This window comes from Podarcis bocagei (genome assembly GCF_964188305.1).
Source record: "Podarcis bocagei genome assembly, chromosome: 5".
Classification (NCBI taxonomy): domain Eukaryota; kingdom Metazoa; phylum Chordata; class Lepidosauria; order Squamata; family Lacertidae; genus Podarcis; species Podarcis bocagei.
This window is the reverse complement of record NC_138129.1, coordinates 65930854-65953697: the sequence shown is the minus strand read 5'-3', so window position 1 is coordinate 65953697 and position 22844 is coordinate 65930854. Positions and strand designations below refer to the sequence as shown.

General features: G+C 39.7%; 1 protein-coding gene and 2 long non-coding RNA genes across 22 annotated transcripts in view; 2 read left to right on the top strand and 1 right to left on the bottom strand.

The window, feature by feature from the left end:
- The window catches only part of LOC308586829, a 63546-nt gene extending 51361 nt beyond the window's left edge, over window positions 1–12185 (top strand). For both annotated transcript variants that reach the window (XR_014008076.1, XR_014008077.1), the window contains one exon: window positions 12077–12185. This is a non-coding gene — a long non-coding RNA (uncharacterized lncRNA). The remainder of the gene's footprint in view (window positions 1–12076) is intronic.
- Window positions 1–22844, bottom strand: part of LRRC7 (leucine rich repeat containing 7) — a 205319-nt gene that overhangs the window by 170709 nt on the left and 11766 nt on the right. For 18 of the 19 annotated variants that reach the window (XR_014008043.1, XR_014008044.1, XR_014008045.1 and 15 more), the window contains exon 2: window positions 15504–15557. The exons of the other annotated variant lie outside the window; for it this stretch is intronic. Coding sequence is in view for 15 of the 18 variants with exons in the window: in XM_081193640.1 (XP_081049766.1) it covers window positions 15504–15519 (16 nt within the window). In the remaining 3 variants the exon portion in view is untranslated. The remainder of the gene's footprint in view (window positions 1–15503; window positions 15558–22844) is intronic. 19 annotated transcript variants of the gene reach the window in all.
- On the top strand, window positions 13401–21567 carry LOC308586833. The gene is made up of 4 exons (XR_014008081.1): window positions 13401–13533; window positions 13895–13976; window positions 20351–20402; window positions 21398–21567. It is a non-coding gene; the product is annotated as an uncharacterized lncRNA (long non-coding RNA).

The window sequence follows — 22844 nt, the reverse complement described above, 5'->3', positions numbered from 1 at the left end:
CTACAATCAGAATGATTTGTTGTACCAGATTTCCTACATTGCCTGAAGATTTGTACTTACTTTGACCATTACCCAAAATGTAAGGAAAAGAGGAACCTACCATTCCTCTTAGTGCCCTTGATTATAATTCATCCTGTAAGATATTTTTATTATTCCTTCTATTCAACCCGTGAACAGGAAACTATTTGACAATGGAACCTTAGAAACAGAAAACTGCTGAAATTTTGTTTGCATGGCCATGAGCGAACTCGTATAGTAGCGTGTGTAATCTGTCTCATTAATTAACTTGATTCTATTTACTTCACCGTACCAGCAGAGTACTATGACTGAACAGCCTTATCCTATAGGTCTGCTAAAGTTCAAAAATAAAAGCTTCCAGTAACACTTTGTTTAAGCTTGCATTTAACCAGCAGAATGAATGAAGTGTTGGATAACTGATTTACACACACACACAAACACACACACACGTTTAATTAATTCCCATCACAGAGGGAAAACATATATTGTGGTAAAGGCATAGGACTTTCACATTCCTGAGAAAGTCAAGCTTTCAAAGAATTTACATTCCTGATAATATTTCTGTGTCACTTCTCTGCTTGAACCATTTCTACACAACACATCTTAATGGAAATCTCATTACTGAAACTGCTACCAAAATAATATTCTGACAAGAAAAGGATTACTTGGCCCAGTGATTTAGTGCCAACATCCATTTGGGCTCACCTTATAACAAAGTCCATTTCCAATTCTTGAACTCCTAGCAACTCATACCACCATGCAACACTTATGTGCAATAAAATATCAATTTTAGAATATTTACATAAATTATATGGCCCCAAATGGGTCATACATGCTTAGTAAACATGCTGGTTTACACAGTCATATATTGGTTCCACTAAAACCAGGTGATTATCAGTTTCTTTATTGCTTTCCTTTAATTAAAATTTGAACAAAAATTATCTTGTAATTGCACTGCTCATTAACAATCAGATATCACACAATATACGTAAAAAAAAACCTCTTCACGTGCATTTTAAATCAAAGTAACCTTGTCTGACGAGCTCTTATTTATTCTGCAATATCATTACATACAAAATGAAGAACTATAAAACATTCCACTATTCACTGTAAGGCAGCTTACAGTTAAAATAGAAGCAGCTATAATCATGGGGGAAATCAATCATTAAAAAATGATTAAACATAATCTATTAAAACACACAGAACACTACAATAAAAACATAACACCAGCCCATTCCTTAAAAAGGGTCAATTCGCACACATCTGTTGGAACAAGAAGTCTTCACCCGCTGATGGAAGGACAACAAGGAGGGAAGCCAGACTAATCTCTCTAGGAAGGGGGTTTCAAAGTTTGGGAGCAGCCGATGAAAGTAAAGTTGGACAAAGATATATCTTGCTTTCACATTGTTCCGCAAAGCGTGTTCTCCTTCATGGAGAGCACGTGTTGCGGTGGGGGCCGCCAGGACACTCCAAAGTTGGGGGGCGGGCTAATTGATTGTTGGCCACTGATACGATTGGGGCTTCCCTTGTTGTTGGGAAGAAGTTAATGTTGCCATTTTAATTTAATTGTGTATTTTAATAAAGTTGTGGCCAAAATTATGCCAAAAATCTTAAACAAAAACTTCTGTGTGATGTGTGAGTTATTGGGGTGGACCTGGGGACCTCGACACGCAACTCCCAGAATCAATGTTAATTAAAAGGGATGAAATGCCTTGGAAAATCTGGTTACTTCAAAATCTGAATCTATCCGTTTACAAATCTTCAGTTGTGTGGCTAGCAGACCTTCAAAGTCTGTCAGAAAAGAGGAGCTGAGCCAGTAACTTGTCAAGGTATTCTGCCAGGAGATGAGCCTGATTAACTATAAGTGCTGACTCAGAGGTGTTAAAGATCTCCTTTTTAACATTAGTCTTTTCCTATCCCAATTTCCAATTAGTTCCTGATTGCTACAGTGGTTTAATCCTGAAACCTGCTGAGCTATCTCTTTTTTCAAAATCTGCTTTTAATGCTAATCTGCACTGTAGTACTGACAAGCGCTCTCAAGTTCTGTGTTAATTTTATTCATAAATACAGTGGCCTAGACCAAGGTCAGTATATAATGAGGCAAGTAACATGTTCAGCAGCAAACAAAATTAAGCAGTTTTAAAGAGAAAGCTCTAACTTGTTTGCCATAAAAAACTAAACATATTCTGTTGCTTTGCTTTGATAAATCAGCATATTACAAGAAAAAGTAGCCTTGGAACAATTTATTCAATGAGTAGTCTACGTTCTGGAGCCAGGCCAAGACATTTTCTGTCTCAGGTAAATGGCAAGATACCCTCCCCACATTCTGTAAGACAAATGGAATACCAGTTGAACCTTACTTCAACACTGTTGATGGAACAGCATCCTCCACTATACCCAAAGGCAGCAAGCTATCTTAGCAGGCTGACAGCAAAGTGGAAAATAGTACAAATCTAAACTTTCCAATTCAGCTTTGATATTCACATGTGCCAAAATGGTACAATACTTGCAACTAGTCAACAGGTGTACCAGGCTTAGTAACAGAAAACATTTTTACAGAAGCAGTTTCCAAATCTATGGTCATTAGCTGAAATTCAGTCAATGAAAAGGATGGGAGGTAGGAAGTCAGATGATTTAAGGGGCACACAAAATATACCCCAAGATACAGGAAACAGAAGAATCTGGCATGACTCACTGACTATCATACTGGAAAGATAAAGCAGAGAGTTTGATACCTGAGCCACCACCATTTTAAGAAATTGTTCAGGACTACAGAGCTTAGGCTGTAACTACTATTGTAAATAGGAGTGTCTTCAAAAGCCAGCAGACAGCCAATACTGATGAGGCCTCTTGTATTCTAGAGTTCCCAAATACTGGTGCTATGAGTGAAAAAGCCCACCTCTGCATTACCCCAAGGCAACCTTCATCAGGGCATGGGAACACTAACTAGGTTCCATTTGTTGATATTCATGCCCTTATCAAGCAGTAATTACAAAAGCAAACAGCAGCTGTTAAAAATAAAATCCAGTACAACACTTTAAATAAATAGCAAATGTAATTAAAACAATAAGTGATATAAAGTAATAGAATCCCAGCACAGCTCTTTACAAAGCCCATTTAAAACATAATAAAACATGGACCATGTCCCCATCTTTAGTGCCTGCCAATCTATCGATGGCAGGTCTATGAGCAGGAACTCTGACACCAATCCTAAAGGCTAGGCAGGTTCATAACCAATCCTTCAGATGGCCTGGTCCCAAACTCCTTAGGGCTTTAAAAGGTCAATACCATACTTTATATTCGGCTCAGAAACAACAAGGCAGACAACTTGCCTGTGTTCCAAATGTTTAACAGCAGCAAGAATCATGTATCATGTACAAGTTGTGGGTTCCAACCTATTTTCCAAGGCAGCCCGTGTAGGGCTTGTCACAATATTCTAGATGTAACCATTGTCTGTTGGCATCTGTCTTGGCAGACAATGGAGGAGTGCACCTTTGGGGGTGAGGTCAAGCTGTTAGATGGTTGTAGCCGTGGGCATAGCAAAGAGAGGACAGGAAGGGACAGCTGCTCCTCCCTAAATGAATACAAATCTGAGGTTCTGCCCCTGCCCTAACAAAATCCTGCCTATGCCCATTGTTGTAGCTCCTGCTGTGGCTGTTGAGACTGATGTAAGAGAGACAAGCTATGTTGCATCTGGGGCAGATGAAGGAGTCTAGTTGTACTGCTGCAGATGCACCATGGCGTTTCTTCTCTCTGTGCTCCTCCCAGCAGTCATTTCTCCTCTGGTATGGCAACACAACTTGACTGTCCCCAGGCACATGGCAGGGTTGATGTTGCCAGCCTTCATGTAACATTTGCAGACATCTTTGTAACTCAGAGTTTGTCTGCCAATTGGCGTGGTGCCAGAAGCCAGCTCCCCATAGAGCATGTCCTTGGAGATTCTGCCATCTTCCATTCTGTGGACATGACCAAGCCAGTGTAGATGTTGTTGAGACAAGAGTGTGAACTTGCTGGGACATATATATATATATAGCAGGACATATGTAACTGAGGCATGGGCCGCTTTCTCCAGATAGTGCATATCAGCAAGGAAATGTTTCAGCTGTCTTCTGAGGTATAATGAATAGTATTCAATCTGCAGGTTTGGCCTAGGTTATCAAGTTGACAATCTGGGCATCTGCTACTATGATGGGTGTGAAGTCGGATTTTTTATGTAGGCAATTTGGACTTTTGCTAGTTTCAGTTTTGGGCCTACGCAAACAGGAAGTTTTCCCATGCATGTGAAGAGGACACAATTGAGACTTGGATTTTAGATATGCTACTATCGCAATTCAATGTCATTCTAGCTCCTGTGGAATATGACTGCTTCAACACCCCATGTGTACTGTCTCAGTGCCAAGAGGGAAAAGGCAGTTTGGTGGAGAAGCAAAGGAGAAGTCAACAGCAGAGAAGCCCTAGAAGAACTCAGAAGACCAAATGGGGAAAGGATTACAATTAGAAGAAAAGATTACAATTCAGAAAAGATTTAAACAGCAGAAATCCAAAGAGGCACCTCCTTCTCTCAGGCATCACCTTTTTTCCTATTCTTGCTTGTTATAAGGATCCCTAGCCCAGGTCCTTTGCATGTGTGAGTATTCCTTCCTTGGTGTGTGCAGGAGGATTAGGGTGACTGTGCTAGTAGGATAATTATTTCACTCAAATCTGTGTTTCCAAGACTTCTCTTCACAAGGAAGAGAAAGTCCTAAGCTGTTTAATACTTGATTAGGAGATACAGTGGTGCCTCGCAAGACGAAAAGAATCCGTTCTGTGATTCTCTTCGTCCAGCGGTTTTTTTGTCTTGCGAAGCAAGCCCATTGACGGATTAGAGGATTAGCGCTATTAGTGGTTTATCAGCTTATCGGATCAGCTGATAAGCAGCTTAGCGGCTTAGAAAAAGGGGGGAGGGGGGAAAAACCCGCAGGAACTCGCAAGACATTTTCGTCTTGCGAAGCAAGCCCATAGGAGATTCGTTTTGCGAAGCACCTCCAAAACGGAAAACTCTTTCGTCTAGCGAGTTTTCCGTCTTGCGAGGCATTCGTCTTGCGGGGCACCACTGTAAAGCTTTGAACTTTCATTTTTGGTCTAGTTGTTTATCCTGGTATCCTTGCATTCTCCTTTTGCAAAGAAAAGTTTCCATGCTGTGTGTCTCAGGCATAATCAACCCTGGCATACACATAAAGTTCACAATCTAGTGTGGATGCACTGTTCAAGAACCAACACCTGCATCCAGCATATTAAAGCAGCAACACTTGAGCTCATCAGCATACCGTATTTTTCGCCCTATAGGACGCACTTTTTTCCCCTCCAAAAATGAAGGGGACATGTGTGTGCGTCCTATGGGGCGAATGCAGGCTTTCGCTGAAGCCTGGAGAGCGAGAGGGGTCAGTGCGCACCGACCCCTCTCGCTCTCCAGGCTTCGCGGACCTCTCCGCAAGCAGCGGGAGCGCTCCCGCTGCTTGCGGAGAGTTGCCGGCATGCCGAAGCCTGCACGCGCTGAGATCAGCGCGTCCAGGCTTTGCGGACCTCTCCGCAAGCAGCGGGAGCCAGCGCTGGGCTCCCACGGCTTGCAGAGAGCTGCCTGTTTGGGGGCTGGGGTCGGGGGAAGCTCGGGCCTCCCCCGCCCCAGCCCCGCGCCTGGGGGAAAATTATTTTTTCCCCCTTTATTTCCCCCCCCCAAAAAAAACTAGGTGCGCCTTATGGGACGGTGCGTCCTATAGGGCGAAAAATACGGTATATTAGCAAACAGCCACATATGTTTTGTTCTTTTAATGCAATAAAATGAAACAGAAACAACTTTTTCTTATTTAATAAAGCTATGAAGCAGGTCCATTGGCTATGATGACAACCCAGTTAACAGTAACGATTTCACAATATCACATTGGAAAAAGGAAATAGCCATTCCATCATGAGCACTTTTACATTCTAAAAATTTCCATTATACGTTAACTATAAAAGACACATTTTTATCCTAGAGCTTCAATGCATATTATACATTAAATGTTGCTCTGGCACAAGCCCTAGGATTTAGGTAGCAGGATTGCTTTAGTTTCCATGCTGCTGTATTTGGCACAAAAAGAACTTTGAATGTTTAGCAATCAGCCTCAGGGCAAATCTTCCACTTACAATATTATCCACTTAAAGGACTGGTTGGATTTCATAATTCAAGGATCAAGCCTCTGCAACATGCAGTATTATGCTTTGTTTGTAGAAAAACACAGGACATTTTTTCTGTCTCTGTGTTTACTACAACTATAACATGGGAATCTACTTGTATAATCTAACACTACAGGGTGACAATCAGAACAAGCCTCTGTTATGAGAATATTTTAACATTCCACATCCTTATTTTGGCCACCATAATTTTAATTTGAGATGGTTGAGTGAAGAAAGAAAGAAATAGGCTGTTACCTTAAAATAACCAGATTAGACAAGAAGGGAGTAAAAAATAGTCTGCACCCAGTGTTTGCCCCGGGTGTAAAAATAAACAGCTACAGTGAACAGATTACCTGCTCAACAGAAGTGACTAACTTTAAAAAGTTGGCAGTTAGATATTCAACTAAATGTTTTCTATATACTACGGATGACTAGGCTATATAAAGAAAAAGCAAGATATAATAGCAGGGTATCTGACACAAAGGCTGTCTTGCATATCCCTTAGATATGCTACATACTACAAAAGGAAGAATTAACACATTAGAGATAAAGAAAAAAAGAGAGGATACTGTATATATTTTAATTTCATAGATTTCTATAATACACTCACATTTGAGTACGCCATACCTTTTAGGGTCAGGGTTTTTTACTCACATGCACAATATAAAATAAAAATAAAAATATAGAAAATGTTATATGAAGGTATCTATACAATGGAAAGTTAACAATATTACGTTACAACTCTTCAACAAGGCGTCTTGTCACCTTTATCCTAGAGTAAAGCGATTCACTAGGGATGGGGGAGTGCTAACTTATGGAGTCTAAGTGGGCAGTGTCTGACCAAGAAACAGACCTTGGAGTTGCAGTGGATAGCTGGATGAAAATGTCAATGCAGTGTGTGGCACATCTGAAAAAGTCCAATTCTATCTTAGGGCTCATTAGGAAACCTGGTTGCCTTTAAAAGGACAAATTAATGAAAGAATGAGCCATCAATGGCTACTATATAAAATGGTTATGATGGCTGTGTACTACCTATATCATCTGAGGCAGAAATGCCTCTCAGTTAAAAGGTAAAGGTAAAGGACCCCTGGACGGTTAAGTCCAGTCAAAGACGACTATGAGGTGCTGCACTCATCTAGCATTTTAGGCCAAGGGAGCCAGCGTTTGTCCACAGACAACTTTCCAGGTCATGTTGCCAGAATGACTAAACCACTTCTGGCACAATAGGACACCGTGACGAGTGCCAGAGTGCAAAGAAGCACTGTTTACCTTCCAGCTGCAGCGGTACCTATTTATCTACTTGCACTGGTATGCTTTCAAACTGCTAGGTTGGCAGGAGCTGGGGCAGAGCAATGGGAGCTCACCCTGTTGTGCAAATTCAAACCACTGACCTTCTGATCAGCAAGCCCATGAGGCACAGCGCCACCTGATCCCCTGCCTCTCAGTACTAGTTGTTGGAGAGAAACAAGTAGAAAGGGTACTGCTATGCTCATATCCTGCTTGCCGACTTCCCATAAGTTTCTGGTGGGACAGTGTGAGAAAGGACCCTAGGTTAGATGAGCCTTTGGTCTGATGCAGGAGGACAAGTCAAACAGCTCAGTTGGTTAGAGCATGGCGCTGATAACGCCAAGGTTGCAGGTTTGATCCCCATATGGGACAACTGCATATTCCTGCACTGCAGGGAGTTGGACTAGATGATCCTCAGGGTCCTTTCCAACTCTTATGATTCTATGACTCTTACGTTCCTAGAGCACAAATGTAGTACTACAGAAGAAAGAAGCTAGGGAGAGGCTGCAAAAGGACTGAGATGCTTAATTGAGAGAGACAAGTTAGCATGTATTGGCTTAGTTAGGTTTAGGGTTGATTTGAGCCAATATTGATTTTAGTAGCAGTGTTATTTTTTGTTCTTATGGATAACTTTTTAAAATGAGGAGTTTTTTCTGGAACATGTTTTCAAAACTGTTGACCTTAAGTAAAATTTGTGTTTGTTTCGCTTTAAATGTCTCTGAAGCCTTATACCTCACGACACACAATTGCCTTGCTGCTCTACCCACCCTATGTGAGTGTTGGCTTAATCTCTTTAAATTGATGACACATTGTTCTAATCCAGCAATATAAGTTTGGCTGGCGCCTACAATGTGGACTGGCCTCCCCAAAGAGTTGCTCCTACTTTTTAAAAAAGGGTTTCAAAATGAGTTAAGTTTCTGCAGGCATTCTTAAAGCTATAGCCTTTAAGCATTTCTATCTTATTGCTGCTTTTTAACCAAAAAGGATTGTTTTATTTGATATATTATCTTCTTATTGTAACTGCATTTTGTTGTGAAGCACCTCAATATAAAAAGTCAGTACACAAATTATAGATATATATATAACAAAAACAAAACTGCCACTATTTCATGTTTGCTATAATGTTCTTACACATTCACAAATATCTGACTGCCAGAAAATGAAAGTAATCAATAAGAAATAGCCAACTGGCAGGAGGAATATGTATTAAGAAACCATTTATTCAGATCTTTCAAGACTTTAAAAATGATTACTTCACTAATTATGATAATTTCAAATCAATATTGGCTCCGAAACAGAAAAGGACAACAGTAAAAAGATAGATTCAACTACACTGTAAGTTCCACAGGGTCTATTATAATAGATGGATGGGTGGGGAAAACAAGAAAGTAAAAAATGAACAGCTAGCCTTTAGCAATATATCATTACTAACTGTATAAATACAAATATTGACTGAATATGTAAGCATAAAGGCACTAATCATTCAGATGTGAACTTCAAATAAAAGGATAGGCTACTAATATACATTTATGCTGATATTACAACAAAATGACACAAAGAACTGAGATCCTGGATCACCAAAAATAGAAACTGGCATGAAGCTTTTGTACTAAGAATGTAGCCCCTTGGCCTCTCAACAAACATTAACCTTAAAATAGGCAGTTCTGCCAATGCCTCAAGGCTGTGAAAAGATGTACATATGATGAATGCTATATATTCTAAGTGAAGGCAGAGGTACAAATGCAAATGAGAACCTTGCCCTTTTAACTACACTCCCAGAGGCTTAGTAAGAGCCATGGACAAACAAGTAACCCTGTGGAAAAATAGCAATTATTATGCTCTTTATAAAAACATAGTGATTTACTTATTTTTAACTGACTGACTCTTTAGAAAAGGCAACCTGAAAAAAAATCCTATGTATGAACATTGCTTTGAACATATTCTTCACATTAATATACTTGGCTTCAACAAAACAAACAACAAAGCATAACTTCCCCAATCCCAAGAGGTAACTCTACCAGTTCTAGCTTCTTATACCATAAATATCTGGCCATGTTATCTTAGCTAGGCAACTAAATTCATCAAGTCCTAAAAACAGACTTCTCAAACATTTAATCCTGTTGAATATGATTACCACAAATTTACACTGTTCTGGAGTTTCAATCTGGCACCAAACTTCAATTTCTGCTGAAAAGCTGACGGCATTGACATTAAACATATTACTTGGGACTTGAAAGGTGGGAAGAACAGCAATTACAGAGCACCAATTACAGGAGCATCACAATTGAACATGGTAACATTTGAAACAGTGTGAAATTGGTTGTTCAAGAAAGTCCCGAAGGAAGAACTCTGTTTCAAAGGAAGTAACGTTAAGGTTTTCTTGCCCTTAGTTGAGATTTGCCTCTTGGGTATACAAATATACACATCCATTTGTGCAGAAGTTTAAGTTGCATGCTGCCAATGTATCTTCTCTTGAATTTCAGCTGATTTTGGAAATATTGTAGACTTGGACATGTTGACTTAATGCCTTGTATCTCAGAGAAGGTGACAATAGCAGATGGAATGTGCCACAGTCACCTACTGGATACTCTTAGTGATGTAATTAGAAGATGCATATAATATTTTATTAACTTTAAAAGTTAAAGATTCCCCTAATAATTTAGTTGCTCTGTCTCCCATTACTATGCAAACAATGTGCAATGTATCCAATCAAGCAATATTTTGGCAAGACTTATAAGGCTAACCCTTCTATCTTCCAAGGATTCTTACTTTTTCAAAGCTTCCCTTGCCTGAAACATACACATCTGTATACAGTACTGAAGTTCTCAGCACACGTAAGCATGTATTATTTTCATACATCCTACATTCTCCTCTTCACAGGACCAGCCCTACCATTAGGAAGATTAGCAGATAGCTATTTGGGCACTGGATGCTGAGGTTGGGGAGCAATTCATCCCAAGTTGCCCCCCTCCCGTAACCATTTCCATTGTTCAAAGTCAGCACTGCAATGATAGCAACACTGGCTGGCAGCCTCATCTTCCTGTTGCCTTCTATCAATGTGCCACCTACAACACCATTAAGGCCTACAACCAAGCGAGGAAGCCGAGAGGTAGCCAGCATGCAAAGGACTTACATTTCAGTGGGTATCACATATGCATTTGCATTGTTTTTCTCACATGACACCTGCTGCCCCTGAAGAAGCTGCTCTCAAGTACAGTTGCGGATGCAGTTCTGGGCACCACAATTCAAGAAGGACACTGACAAACTGGAACGTGTCCAGAGGAGGGCAACCAAAATGGTCAAAGGCCTGGAAACGATGCCTTATGAGGAACGGCTAAGGGAGCTGGGCATGTTTAGCCTGGAGAAGAGGAGGTTAAGGGGTGATATGATAGCCATGTTCAAATATATAAAAGGATGTCACATAGAGGAGGGAGAAAGGTTGTTTTCTGCTGCTCCAGAGAAGCGGACACGGAGCAATGGATCCAAACTACAAGAAAGAAGATTCCACCTAAACATTAGGAAGAACTTCCTGACAGTAAGAGCTGTTCGACAGTGGAATTTGCTGCCAAGGAGTGTGGTGGAGTCTCCTACTTTGGAGGTCTTTAAGCAGAGGCTTGACAACCATATGTCAGGAGTGCTCTGATGGTGTTTCCTGCTTGGCAGGGGGTTGGACTCGATGGCCCTTGTGGTCTCTTCCAACTCTATGATTCTATGATTCTATGATTCTATGATTCTATGCTGTCCCATTGCCAGTGTTGAAATAAGATTTAACTGCCAATTTGGTCAACTGCTCTAGGTGGAACTGGGAGGGGTGGCCCTGTTCTTTGCCTGAAGCAGCAAAATGTATTGGGCCAGCTTCTTCAAAATTATAAAAGTATGTTTAAGATACATTGAAATAGTTATGAATTTGTCTCTTAACAAGGTTCTCTCAAATGATAGTTCATGTTTAATCAAACAAAAAAACTGATTCTGGTTTAAAATTTAAGCACATTAACACTGAGTTTCTTATGAGTAGCAGCTTGAGAACATCACGCTTAATTTGTTGACATACGGTTCTTGTTCCAGGGCTTTATTCACTGCCTTCTGTTCCTAAAAGTTAATCTAAAGTGCTAAATAAAATTTTAAAATAACAGTACTATATTCTACCAGGCACTTGGGAAAATGGGAGAGTAACACCACAATATCTCTCTCTCTCTCAGACACTGACACTGACACACACACAAACTCATCATCTTGCTGATCAACTCTTGCATTTAATCATTGTTCCACTTTATCATCTCCTCTGTAAACATCATGGGGTCTGTATGCCAGCACATTTATAGGCTTTATTCCAAACTGAAGATGGAAATTTGAGCAGTACAAACCATGGCTAGCACCTGGCCTGTCACTGAACTGGAAGACAGATTACCATCACTAGAATGTTACCCATATTTGACAGAGATGTAGGGGTGGAATCCAACAAAGTCTGTTCATTTATTTGTTTTATTTTTATTTCATTATTTCATTACATTTATGAATTGCTTCCCATGAAAGATCCCAGGGTGATTAAACAATAAAAACAACTTCTGATCCAATACAGATATAGACAAAGACAAGGCTTGCTGAAAAATGAAGGTACAAAAAAGGACCAATAGACCAAAAGGACCAAAAAGGCAATAGATAAGGCATTTGTCTGAAGTTCCAAAAGGGTAAGTGCTGCCACAAGAAAGTTATTATACATACTTTGCTATAAAAGGATGTTGAAATGGACTATATTTTGGCTGTACAACACCACTATCCATAATTCACTTGCTCCTGCTGATTTTCTCAGGCTGTGATAAAGCAAATGTCGTATTGGCTGTTCCTTTAGCATAATGGGTCACTGCTAAAACAACTGCAAATAGCCACACCTCTAGTTACAGTCGTGCCTCGCAAGACGAAAAGAATCCATTCTGTGATTCTCTTCGTCTAGCGGTTTTTTCGTCTTGCGAAGCAAGCCCATTGACGGATTAGCAGATTAGCGCTATTAGCGGCTTATCTGCTGATTGGATCAGCTGATAAGCGGCTTAGCGGCTTAGCGGCTTAGAAAAAGGGGGGGAAAGGAAAAAAAACCAGCAGGAACTCGCAAGACATTGTCGTCTTGCGAAGCAAGCCCATAGGAAATTTGTTTTGCGAAGCACCTCCAAAACGGAAAACTCTTTCGTCTAGCGAGTTTTCCGTCTTGCGAGGCATTCGTCTTGTGGGGCACCACTGTACTTGTGAAGTCAAGTGCAATATAGTGCAATGGTGGCAGGCAAATTAATACTGCAACCCTTAATGCTGTTGTATGAAAGTAAACCCCACTAAACCACTGGATTTATTTCTAAGGAATTAGGCATAGGATAAGATGCAGTTTTATACCTAGAGAAAATAGAAAAGCAAGCCTTCAAAGTTTATGTTAATCAAACACTTTGAATTCCCTGGCTATTTTAGAATGCATCCTGAAAATTACTGTGAGGCAACTTAAACCATGGGTATCACATAACTGGAGACACTTGCAAGTTTTTTCCATCTGTACTGATACAAACAGATCTTGACGATGCTTTTGCTGGGTGTGCAGTTTTTATAAGCGACAGAGTTACGATCTCCCTCATACAAATTTTATGAGCTGCAATCTGGGAATAACAGCAACTTCACTCATCTATCCATCTTAGCAAGATATCTGAAAATCTTAGTGACTATACAGCAAGCATGAAGAGTTTTAAAAGCATGAATTTCAGAGCTAGCTCAATCTACAATATATGCTTTGTTTGAACTGCTCATGCTGGCTGCCTGTATTCCTTTCAAATAAGAAAAGACATCTGCAGCAAAGAGTGTGATCAGAACTGCTGCACAGAATAGGACTGCTGAATTTGTTTTATCTCTATATCCTTCTCCATTGGCCATCACAGGGTTACTCAAGAAACATCTCTCCCTTGGGGAAGAAAATAGATTCTAGATTCTGGTAATTTAGCTGAGCTGTCCCCCTGTAACTGCCACCACAGGGCCATTCAAGGATCATCTTGACCTTAGGGGGAGGTAAGATTTGGCTTTCAAAAAAGGTTCTTTTTCTTTTTAAGTTGTCTTGGCTGTTTTATTATGTACTTGCTGGTTGTGGGTTTTTTTATTTTAAAAGAAGTAAACCATTTTGTGGATTTGCCTAAAAAGGAGTATATAAAAACCTTATATAAATAACTAAACAAAAAAAATCTGAGAAACCAAATTTGGTTAAAGAACTGCTTAAAATGGATGGCCTTGGAATTTACAAAATGATGGCACTAGAACCATCTATGCTGCTTATGCCAAAATATGGCTTCAGGAAACTATGAAACTGCTGCAAGGATGAATAATACATCCTGTATGTGTTCAGCAATCCTATGTCAAACATATCAAATTTCAGACATCCTATGGTTTTCTTTTTCAACACAACAAGTAGAGGGACGGCTGCTACCTGATCATCACATGGACAAGTTTGAGTAAAGGTTAGTGTGAAAGACAATTTTAATAATTCTGAGGACGCCATTTTAAAAATCAGTTTATAAGTTCTATAAATTGCAGTAAAATACAGTTTTACTAAGGTGCAATTGCAGAGTTACCTTCTTTTTTTAAAAAAAAGTAGGCAACAGTTATTTTACTATTACTGTGATTTGAAGATTGCTTCCCTACCCCCCAAAAAAAATAAATAAATAAATAGTATAGGTCACTATAACAGTGCTGGCCAGAAAGGCATCACGTGAAGCGGGTTTTAATCATTTTTCTTACAAAAAGTAAAAATACTGTTTGTTGTTCTTTTAAAGGGAGTTTAGTAGAAATTAAAATTTACTACAAATTTAGATTGATTTTAAAACATGCTAATAAAATGGCATGGGAACAATAATGTGAAGATGTGCTTAAGTAGACGTATAGTTCACCCATCCATATATGAGTGCACAAGTGAAAGCCATGCTTCTTAAGACAACAGAAAAGGGGTACTAAGGCAAAATGCACCTTGGAGTTGGGGGGAAAGAACTGAATAGTAGCATGCGGCTGGATTTGCTGTGATCTTAAACAAAATAGAAGAATCACAGTGGAAACAGTAAATAACAGTTTGGTGATGATGTCATGGAGACGTTCTTTTAAAAGAATGAGTAACAAAGCATGGCAATTCCAAAGTGAACACATAGTATAGAAGCACCCCCTGTGATAGCAACTTTGCCTGCTTTCTTGGAATGTGGCCCTCTGCCACAGATATTATGCTTTCGTCCCTTGATATGCATAGGAGCTTGGCAAACAACAACTACTACTATTGAAGCCAATAAGAGTCTTCATATGAGGGACTGTGCTCTGAGTCTTGCTCACGCATGGGAACAATGCAAAAATGAACACTGCACTAGAAAATGGTGAATGTACGATGATGCATGCTGATTGTTAGGCACAGTAACTGTCATATGCACAGACTCAACATTGTCCCTCAAATTAGAAGCAGCTCTTAACAGAGCCACAATGTAGTTCCTGTAGACAATCATGAAGTGACAAACAGGGACCATTTCCCATTTACACATGGTTGTGCGTGCTCTTAATCCTTATCGGGTTAAGCAGCCCTTAAATCCAGAAGCACGTGAAATCAAAGGATTAAAATGCATATGCTCTGCTGCTACAACTAGTTTTAGGGAACAAATACCAGTTCAAGACTTCAGTAGTCATGTGAATCATGATACAAAAAGAGAACTATATTGGTATCATCATCTTCACTATACATAATCTGAACACAGAGAGTGAGGAACATATTTGTTCAAATGCATAGCTGCACAGATAAGAGAAACAGAGTTGCAGATATTATTTCAGTTTGAAGAATTTAGAACAAGTAGGGGAATTGCCTGGAATGAGACACAATATGAATAATCTAAAAGGTGTGCTAATGTTATCCTTATCACCATATTACTTAACAATTAGGTAAGTGCTACAGAAACATATCAATGTTGCTTGCAAAACCAATATATGTAAATAGTTGAAAACCATCTTGTTCTTACCCAGAGATTCCATCATTTTTTGCTCCTAATATCGAGTAGAAATAAGTTGTGAACCTGTAGACAAAAACAAACATACCAATGCACTAACATCAGACAGTGCCCTGGAAAACTGAACCACAGAAATGAGTGCAAGTTCTTTTAGTGGCACTAAGCCAGGGTGCACATTCTGGGAGTATTTTATTATCTGTACTTAATTAGTTTGGGACTGTGTTCTGATCAAAGTGAGAGAATGAGGCCATAAAATACAGTCCCTTATTTTGTGGATAAAAGCATGGATGTCATCACTTAAAGCATGTAAGAAATCCAATTAAAAAGATTTTCAATCCTTCCTAGCAGAAGTAAAACAAGTTAACTCTATTCCATCCAGATTTATAAAGCAGATATTAAATGACAGATAATTCACAGTAGAGAGTTACATTCATGTTGGAACTAAACAATGAAGGTTTCTATGATTGAAAAAAATAGAAATTTCTTTCTTGCCTCTTTCAGTTCTCTTTTCCCTTGTTTTCTTTTACCCGTGCAAGTATGGCAATGCTGCAATTCTATACACAAGTACATGTAAGTCAGAGAAGGAAAATCTGTGCCCCTCTAGCCCCAGCCAGCAGGGCCAATAGTTAGGGAAGATGGGAGTTGAAGTAAACCCTCCCAAGTGTTTGTACATACTTCTGAGTAAGCATGCTTCGGATTGTATGTTCATTTGAAGGACTGTTTATTTAAGCAGTAAAACAAACCGTCTCTTTTTTAGGCAGTCCTTGGCCTATCTTAAAACATAGCAAACAGAAAGCAAGGAAGCATTCCCAACAGGTCTGACTCTCAGTTTTGCTGTCCCCTCCCCAACAATAACCTTTACCTTGCACTGTTCCAAATGAAACAAAAGGAACCCGTCAAGTCATGCATTAAAGAAAAATGTAAAGATAAACATTTCCCTAAACCACAGATATTTCCACATTTCATCTGTCTGTTCCCACACATTAGAGCTGCCAAACTTAATTTTCAGAATTCTGTGTTCTGCTCTGTTTCGTTGGCATCTCAAAAGACAATGAAGGCCGCCTCTGTGGGTGAAGTCAAACTGCTGTGTTAGTAGCAGCAAAGTGACCTCCCTGGGGCACAAGTTTGTGTATGGAGGTCCCGGACAAGACCCAGATGACAAGACTCATTTCAGCCTCGTGCATATGGTCCGAAGAAAAGCAGAACAATATGTTTGGCACCAACGTGGCTGCAGGACTTGCCAGGAGGAGGCAAACAAGGCACCATCCAACCATTTTAGGGACTTCACTGCAGGTTTGCGTAGGGTTTACTCCTTAGCCTTTTCTTCTCCTGAAGATATACTGCAAGGCAGTGGATATCTCACAAGGCAGTGGAGGTTTAGATTCAGCATTATCCTTCTCCTAGATGAGCTACCTTCCCAGGTTGAGCCCCATCTACCCCTCACTTCCCTCTACAGCATGTGCAGAAACAGTCTTATTGACCACTGGACCCACTTTTAGTCTCTGTAGAAATGAAAAATCACGGGAGACGAGAGAGGCAGGTGTAACATGAGTCTCAATCTACCAGAGCCCGTCTTCACATGCATGGGAAGTGCCTAATTCACTGAGGATTTAAGACCTATCGGCTACCCTCATCTGGTTTAGCTGACCAGTCAAAGCCATTTCCTGGGATGTGGGTGCTGTCGCATGCTGACAGCTTCTAGGAGCTACAAGTGAGAGCTGAGTGCAGGGTGGAGACCAAAGGTAGACAAACTACCCCAGAAGGAGCATGACATGTCATCAACTAGTGGCACTCCCTCCTCCCTCACACACACAAGCAACATTGTCAGATCCAATTCTCAAGAAGTCACGAAAGGCTAGTATTGCAAGCATGTTAAGGAACTGGGTTAAACTGCAGTGGCTTTCAAGGATTAGCATACATATGAGGAAGCTATAGGTGTTAGGAGATGACTTGTCCTAGTACTGACCTGATCCTAGGCTGAAAGTGCAATAAACCTCTGTGTAATTTTCTCCCTTGTTTCTCTTTCTACTATCTCTATGATTCATAAGTGAAATGATCATATTGAAGGTTGACCAACTGAATTTAATGTAATGTGAAATAGCCCATAGCAGCCTTTTAAGGTAGGAACATTAAGCTTAAGCCTTGCACTGAAATTCTGTAGCACTTAAATTTTTAATTTTGTTCGGATTGTACTCATAGTTTTGATAGCTAGTTGAGAGATAAAACATTGTTGATAAAACATTCAAATAAAAAGACACTTTGAATGATATGCAAATCTGAACTTCTGACTATTCCCTTTGTATTGACCTAGTTTCTTTCAGTTGTAAAAATCCCATTGAAACCATCATCTGAACAGAATATTTATTTTTGCTTTCTCTGACCTGCAACAGCTGCCTGTGTTGTATAAGTAGACTCTTGAGAAGATGTGAAGAGTATTACTCTCATTTGTTCCACTTGGAAATAAATTTGTGTTTTGATGTTCAGCCTTGTGGGTTAGATGTTAATCTGGAACAGTCCTGAAAACTACCTACATCAATTTACTGCTGCTGTATCTTCCGCACAAGGTTAGATATGCTGAAACACTAAGTTTTACAACTGGATTTAAGTCTGAATTTTAATACACTGCAGGACTTTTACAGTTTTAAAATAATATATATTAGGACCCCCTTTGAAAGCCCCTGAAATGGCACAATGTTGGTTAATAAATGCAGCACTGTCTGTCTATTTACGAGAACTCCGAGGCTCTCCTCCTTCCCATATGCCAAATCATGTATATACGATGTGCATGAAATTCATAAAGAAAATGGAAATCATCAAGTGAAAGGGGAAGAAAGTTTAATAAGTAAATTACTATGCAACAGTTTCCAAAAAAGTTGACACAAGCTCCAGGAATTTGCCAGCAGCATCAACATAAAACAGTAAGAAGTCCAAAGGATAAGGACATAAGCTAGCAGGTAGCTTATACCAATTTCTCTAGGGCAATCATATGGCCTATTCTCTAAAACAGCACATTTCTTTGTACTTTGTACTTAAGAAGTACGGTGCACCCTTTTCTCCACTTGACTGAAGCTTACATCTTCCTATGCAGCCCAATATACAAGTTCCAAACAAGCACAAATGCCTCTCCAGTAATTAAATTCCTGGATGCATAAACAAACTCTGATGAGCACTAAATTATTAATAATTGATAATATAGACCTACTTTACTTGCTTCAGCAGCTGTGACAGACAACCACTTCACCCGGAACAAATATCACTTGTAATTACATGTACTATGACCCTAGTCACAACAGGTATCGTCTTCCTAATACACTATTTTAGAAAAGAAATATTCCATCAGATTTCTACCTAAACTTAGCTGCGAGCTGTCCTACCTGGCAAGTGTTTAGTAATCCAATCAATTCCAAGATTTTTAAGAACAGTAGTTGATTAAGATTTTTCATAAACTAAATAACTAAAACAAAACAAAGGATAAAATTTATAGTTGGCAAGATAAAAATCACAACTGTTTTGAAAAAACAGGTATATTGCCTCCTTTAAGGAAAAAGAGAGGAATCTAATTAATAAAATAATGTCCCTGTTCTTAGTGTCTTGGCCTGTAGTAAATTACTGTGAGGCAAGGAAATCGGTCTCCTATTTTCAGTAAGTAGGGACATAAGGAATTTTTAAAAAGGGACATGAAAGCTGACTAAGCAAAGAGGGGTGTGTGTCTGTTTGTGCTTTAAAATTATGTTAATAGAGATGTAAAGGATATTTAAAAAACACAATTTTTTAAAAAAGTCTACTTTAAATTAGTTTATTAGTATGTTAGCAGGAATACTCTAAAAGCTCAAATATCTTAAAATATCATGGAAAAAGCTAAATATGAAAGTCCCTTTGACACTAAATTTAAGCCTAATAAAAATAGCACTTCCAATTGATACATGCTATCAGTTTGCTTATTACAGTATGCACAAGATTTTACAACATTTTTAACTAGTTTATATTTATACTTCTATGCAATATAGTAACTCATGAAATCTGAATAGTTTATTCTAAAACAGAGAATATTTACAAATTTTGGGTTGTATCCATTGCTGCTATTCCATTCAGTCAACAGACTTCTGCTTGCACAACAGAACTTCGCCCCCCCCCCCTGCAACCTCCACACATTAAAAAATCTGCTCCAGACAGTTGGGGGATCCTCTGGAGCAGATTTAGGGGAGTACAGGGAGAGAGGGGAGGCAGGAAGGGCTCCTACTGCACTAGCTGTGCAATGGACACAATCCCAGAACTAGTTTACCTACTGCTATTCAGGGACACGGGTGGCACTGTGTGTTAAACCACAGAGCCTAGGGCTTGCTGATCAGAAGGTCAGTGGTTTGAATCCCCGCAACGGGGTGAGCGCCCGTTGCTCGGTCCCTGCTCCTGCCAACCTAGCAGTTCAAAAGCACAAAGTGCAAGTAGATAAATAGGTACCGCTCCGGCGGGAAGGTAAACGGCGTTTCCATGCACTGCTCTGGTTCGCCAGAAGCGGCTTCGTCATGCTGGCCACATGACCCAGAACCTGTACACCGGCTCCCTCGGCCAATAAAGCGAGATGAGCGCCACAATCCCAGAGTCGTCCACGACTGGACCTAATGGTCAGAGGTCCCTTTACCTTTACCTATTCTACAGATACTTCTGATATATATTTTCTCTCTCTCTCTGCACTATTATCGTCTTTACTGATGTTTTCATACCAAGAAGTAACATAGCACTAGCAGTTAAGCCCCAGAAGTTTAGGTGAGGGGATTTATTTATTATAGGATTAAAGCCCCGAGTTTCAAAAAGAGAAAAACTATCAACACGACTATTATGTTGCTTCTTTTTCTCAATAGGACTATTATATTGCTTCTTTTAAGTTCATCTGAGAAAAAACTGAACATTAAAGTAAGTAGGAACTGCTGCTAGATGTGGCCTGGTTTTATGAATGGTCTTACCCTTGGGAAAATGCTGATTCATACTGCTATAGCGAGGCTGGTTTTGCCACACTGCGTCTTGCATCTGGGGCAGAGACATACAATTTAGGAGTATGTTTGTGCATTCTGACACATAGGGCACCATACACTGCCCATCAACAAAAGGCAGGAGCTGGCCTGTATATAGCAGCCTAAGTCTCTGCACTTTCTGCTTCTCCTAGCACAGGGGCACCAGCTAGTCCTGCTATTTGATACCAGTATGGGAGTAGCTGATAGCTTTATTGGCTGAAAGGGGGGGGGATGTGTTGTGTTTTTTCACATACTTCATACTGGGAAATTGGTTTTGACTGATTCAAACAATCAATTTGACCGATGATTCAACAGATTTGCATTTGGTTGTTTGGCTAATACTACTAATAGAATGTTTCGGTCATGTAGACTGGCGTCTGGGCAAAATGTCTGATCCTTGGCAAAAGTCATGTTAAGGATTTTGAGGCACCTGAGGGTAAAAGCATTTACGGATTTCTTCGGCTTTGCTTTCCTATGGCTTCAAATCATACTGTGTCTACATTCATGTTTGCTTGCTTGTTGAAGATCATTTAATTAATAAATGTCCTTTATACTCAATAGATATATCATGTCTTCACTCTGGTGGGAAGGCAAAGTCTCTGTTAGGAATGAGGCAACAGCAGCCTCAGTTGCAGATTCAATGGCCTACTGTAGTCATATTCTAGATACCTATGTGAGCGAGTTACAGAGGAAAGGGATGGAAAGATACACCAGAACAGCAGACTACTTTGGGGGCTATCCCCAAGTTCTCAATATCATCATTATGCAATCCTAACAATATTGGACCTGCATCAAAAATATGTGTAGGTGGAGATAATAGGTTGGATTCAGGACTTAGGTCCCAATGAACTCACCATGAAAATTTAGTAATGACTTAATTCACATTGATTTCAACAGGACTTAAGCACGACGAACAGTATGGACCAACCCAGGCTCAGTGCAGTTGTAATATCCCAAATAAATGCTGCAATATTTTTGATTCTGTACAACACAGCATCAGTACATTATTGCTACAAATCCAGCTCCATTTTTCACATTATCAGTTTTATAATTTGCCTCTAGAATTTGGACCTCATCCCTTTTCTTTCTTACCCTTCAGCTTTTTTTGTTTTTTGCAACTAACTCAAAATTTTAGCTAACCATGGAATTTATATTGTGAGATTACGAAGTATGTTAGCCCATTTACTTCAGTCTTTGCTGCACAGTGTAACGTTACAAAACAATTTTATAGATCTTAAATATTTGCACAGGCAGTGGATCACCTTGTGAAGAAATAAAACCTTTAAACTGTCCTAGAGTGCTTGCACAGTTAAAAGCCACACAATTCAAATGTCAAAAAGGTCTAACCCTAAAACATTATATATCCCCAGGTTACAGAGCAGATTTAACAGTTTGCACAAACTCATTGCCATAAAGCCCCCAAAACAATCAGATTCTGCCGCAGTTTATTTCCTATCTAAGAGTATGCTCACATTAGTGAGGATATTTTTTTAAGCATAGGGGCAATTTCCCCACACTGTGTTTCAAGGTGCATGTACACTGAGATGTTCACATTAGAGAGAGGGTGGGGATGTCTTCCCCTGGCACACACAACCTTTTTGGTTTCCCTGCCCCTGCAATCCCACTAGAACTCCTATTACACTGTCATCTGTGCTTGCATGCTTATCTATGCCTACAAGACAGCTGTTTGGATATGTTCACTTTGCTGCTTACTCAGCATCCTGCTTTCCCATCGGTCTGAAGCTGGCTGGGGAGGGGGATGCACCAAACAGCAGTATTTGTCAAGAAACCACAGGATCGATATGAATTGTCACTAACGTCATGTGAATGCAGCTTCAAAAATTAGAAGTGGGAGTGAACTGGATGTGGAGTAAGTAACAAGTAGTAGTATGAATATATTCTGTTTCCTAAATAGCTATCCAAACCTTGCTAGTGCTGCAGATCAGAAGCTAATTATCTAAAAGTGCAGACTCTGTGAGGAAGCATGCAAAACTGCTATTTTTGGAAGCAAGGCTTTCATATCTATTGAATTCAAAATTTATAATTGCCACTGTGTACTTGATAGTCATGTTTATTTGGGGGGGGGGGGTGAATCTACCATATAAGGACTGTCAAAAATAATCCCATTTAAAACTCTAGTGGGGGATCAAATTAGTTGATATGGAAATTTGTTCTGTTCTTTAACACCCACAAGTCCCAGAACATTAGTCTGAAGTGCTGGCATGAATAAGAACCATTTGTCAAATATGAAAATTCACAAGGTTGTCAAGAGTTTTTATACTGAACAATTCAGAGGTGTCTTTTTAAAAGTTTTGAATTGCAGTGGAGAGCAGTACTTTAATAT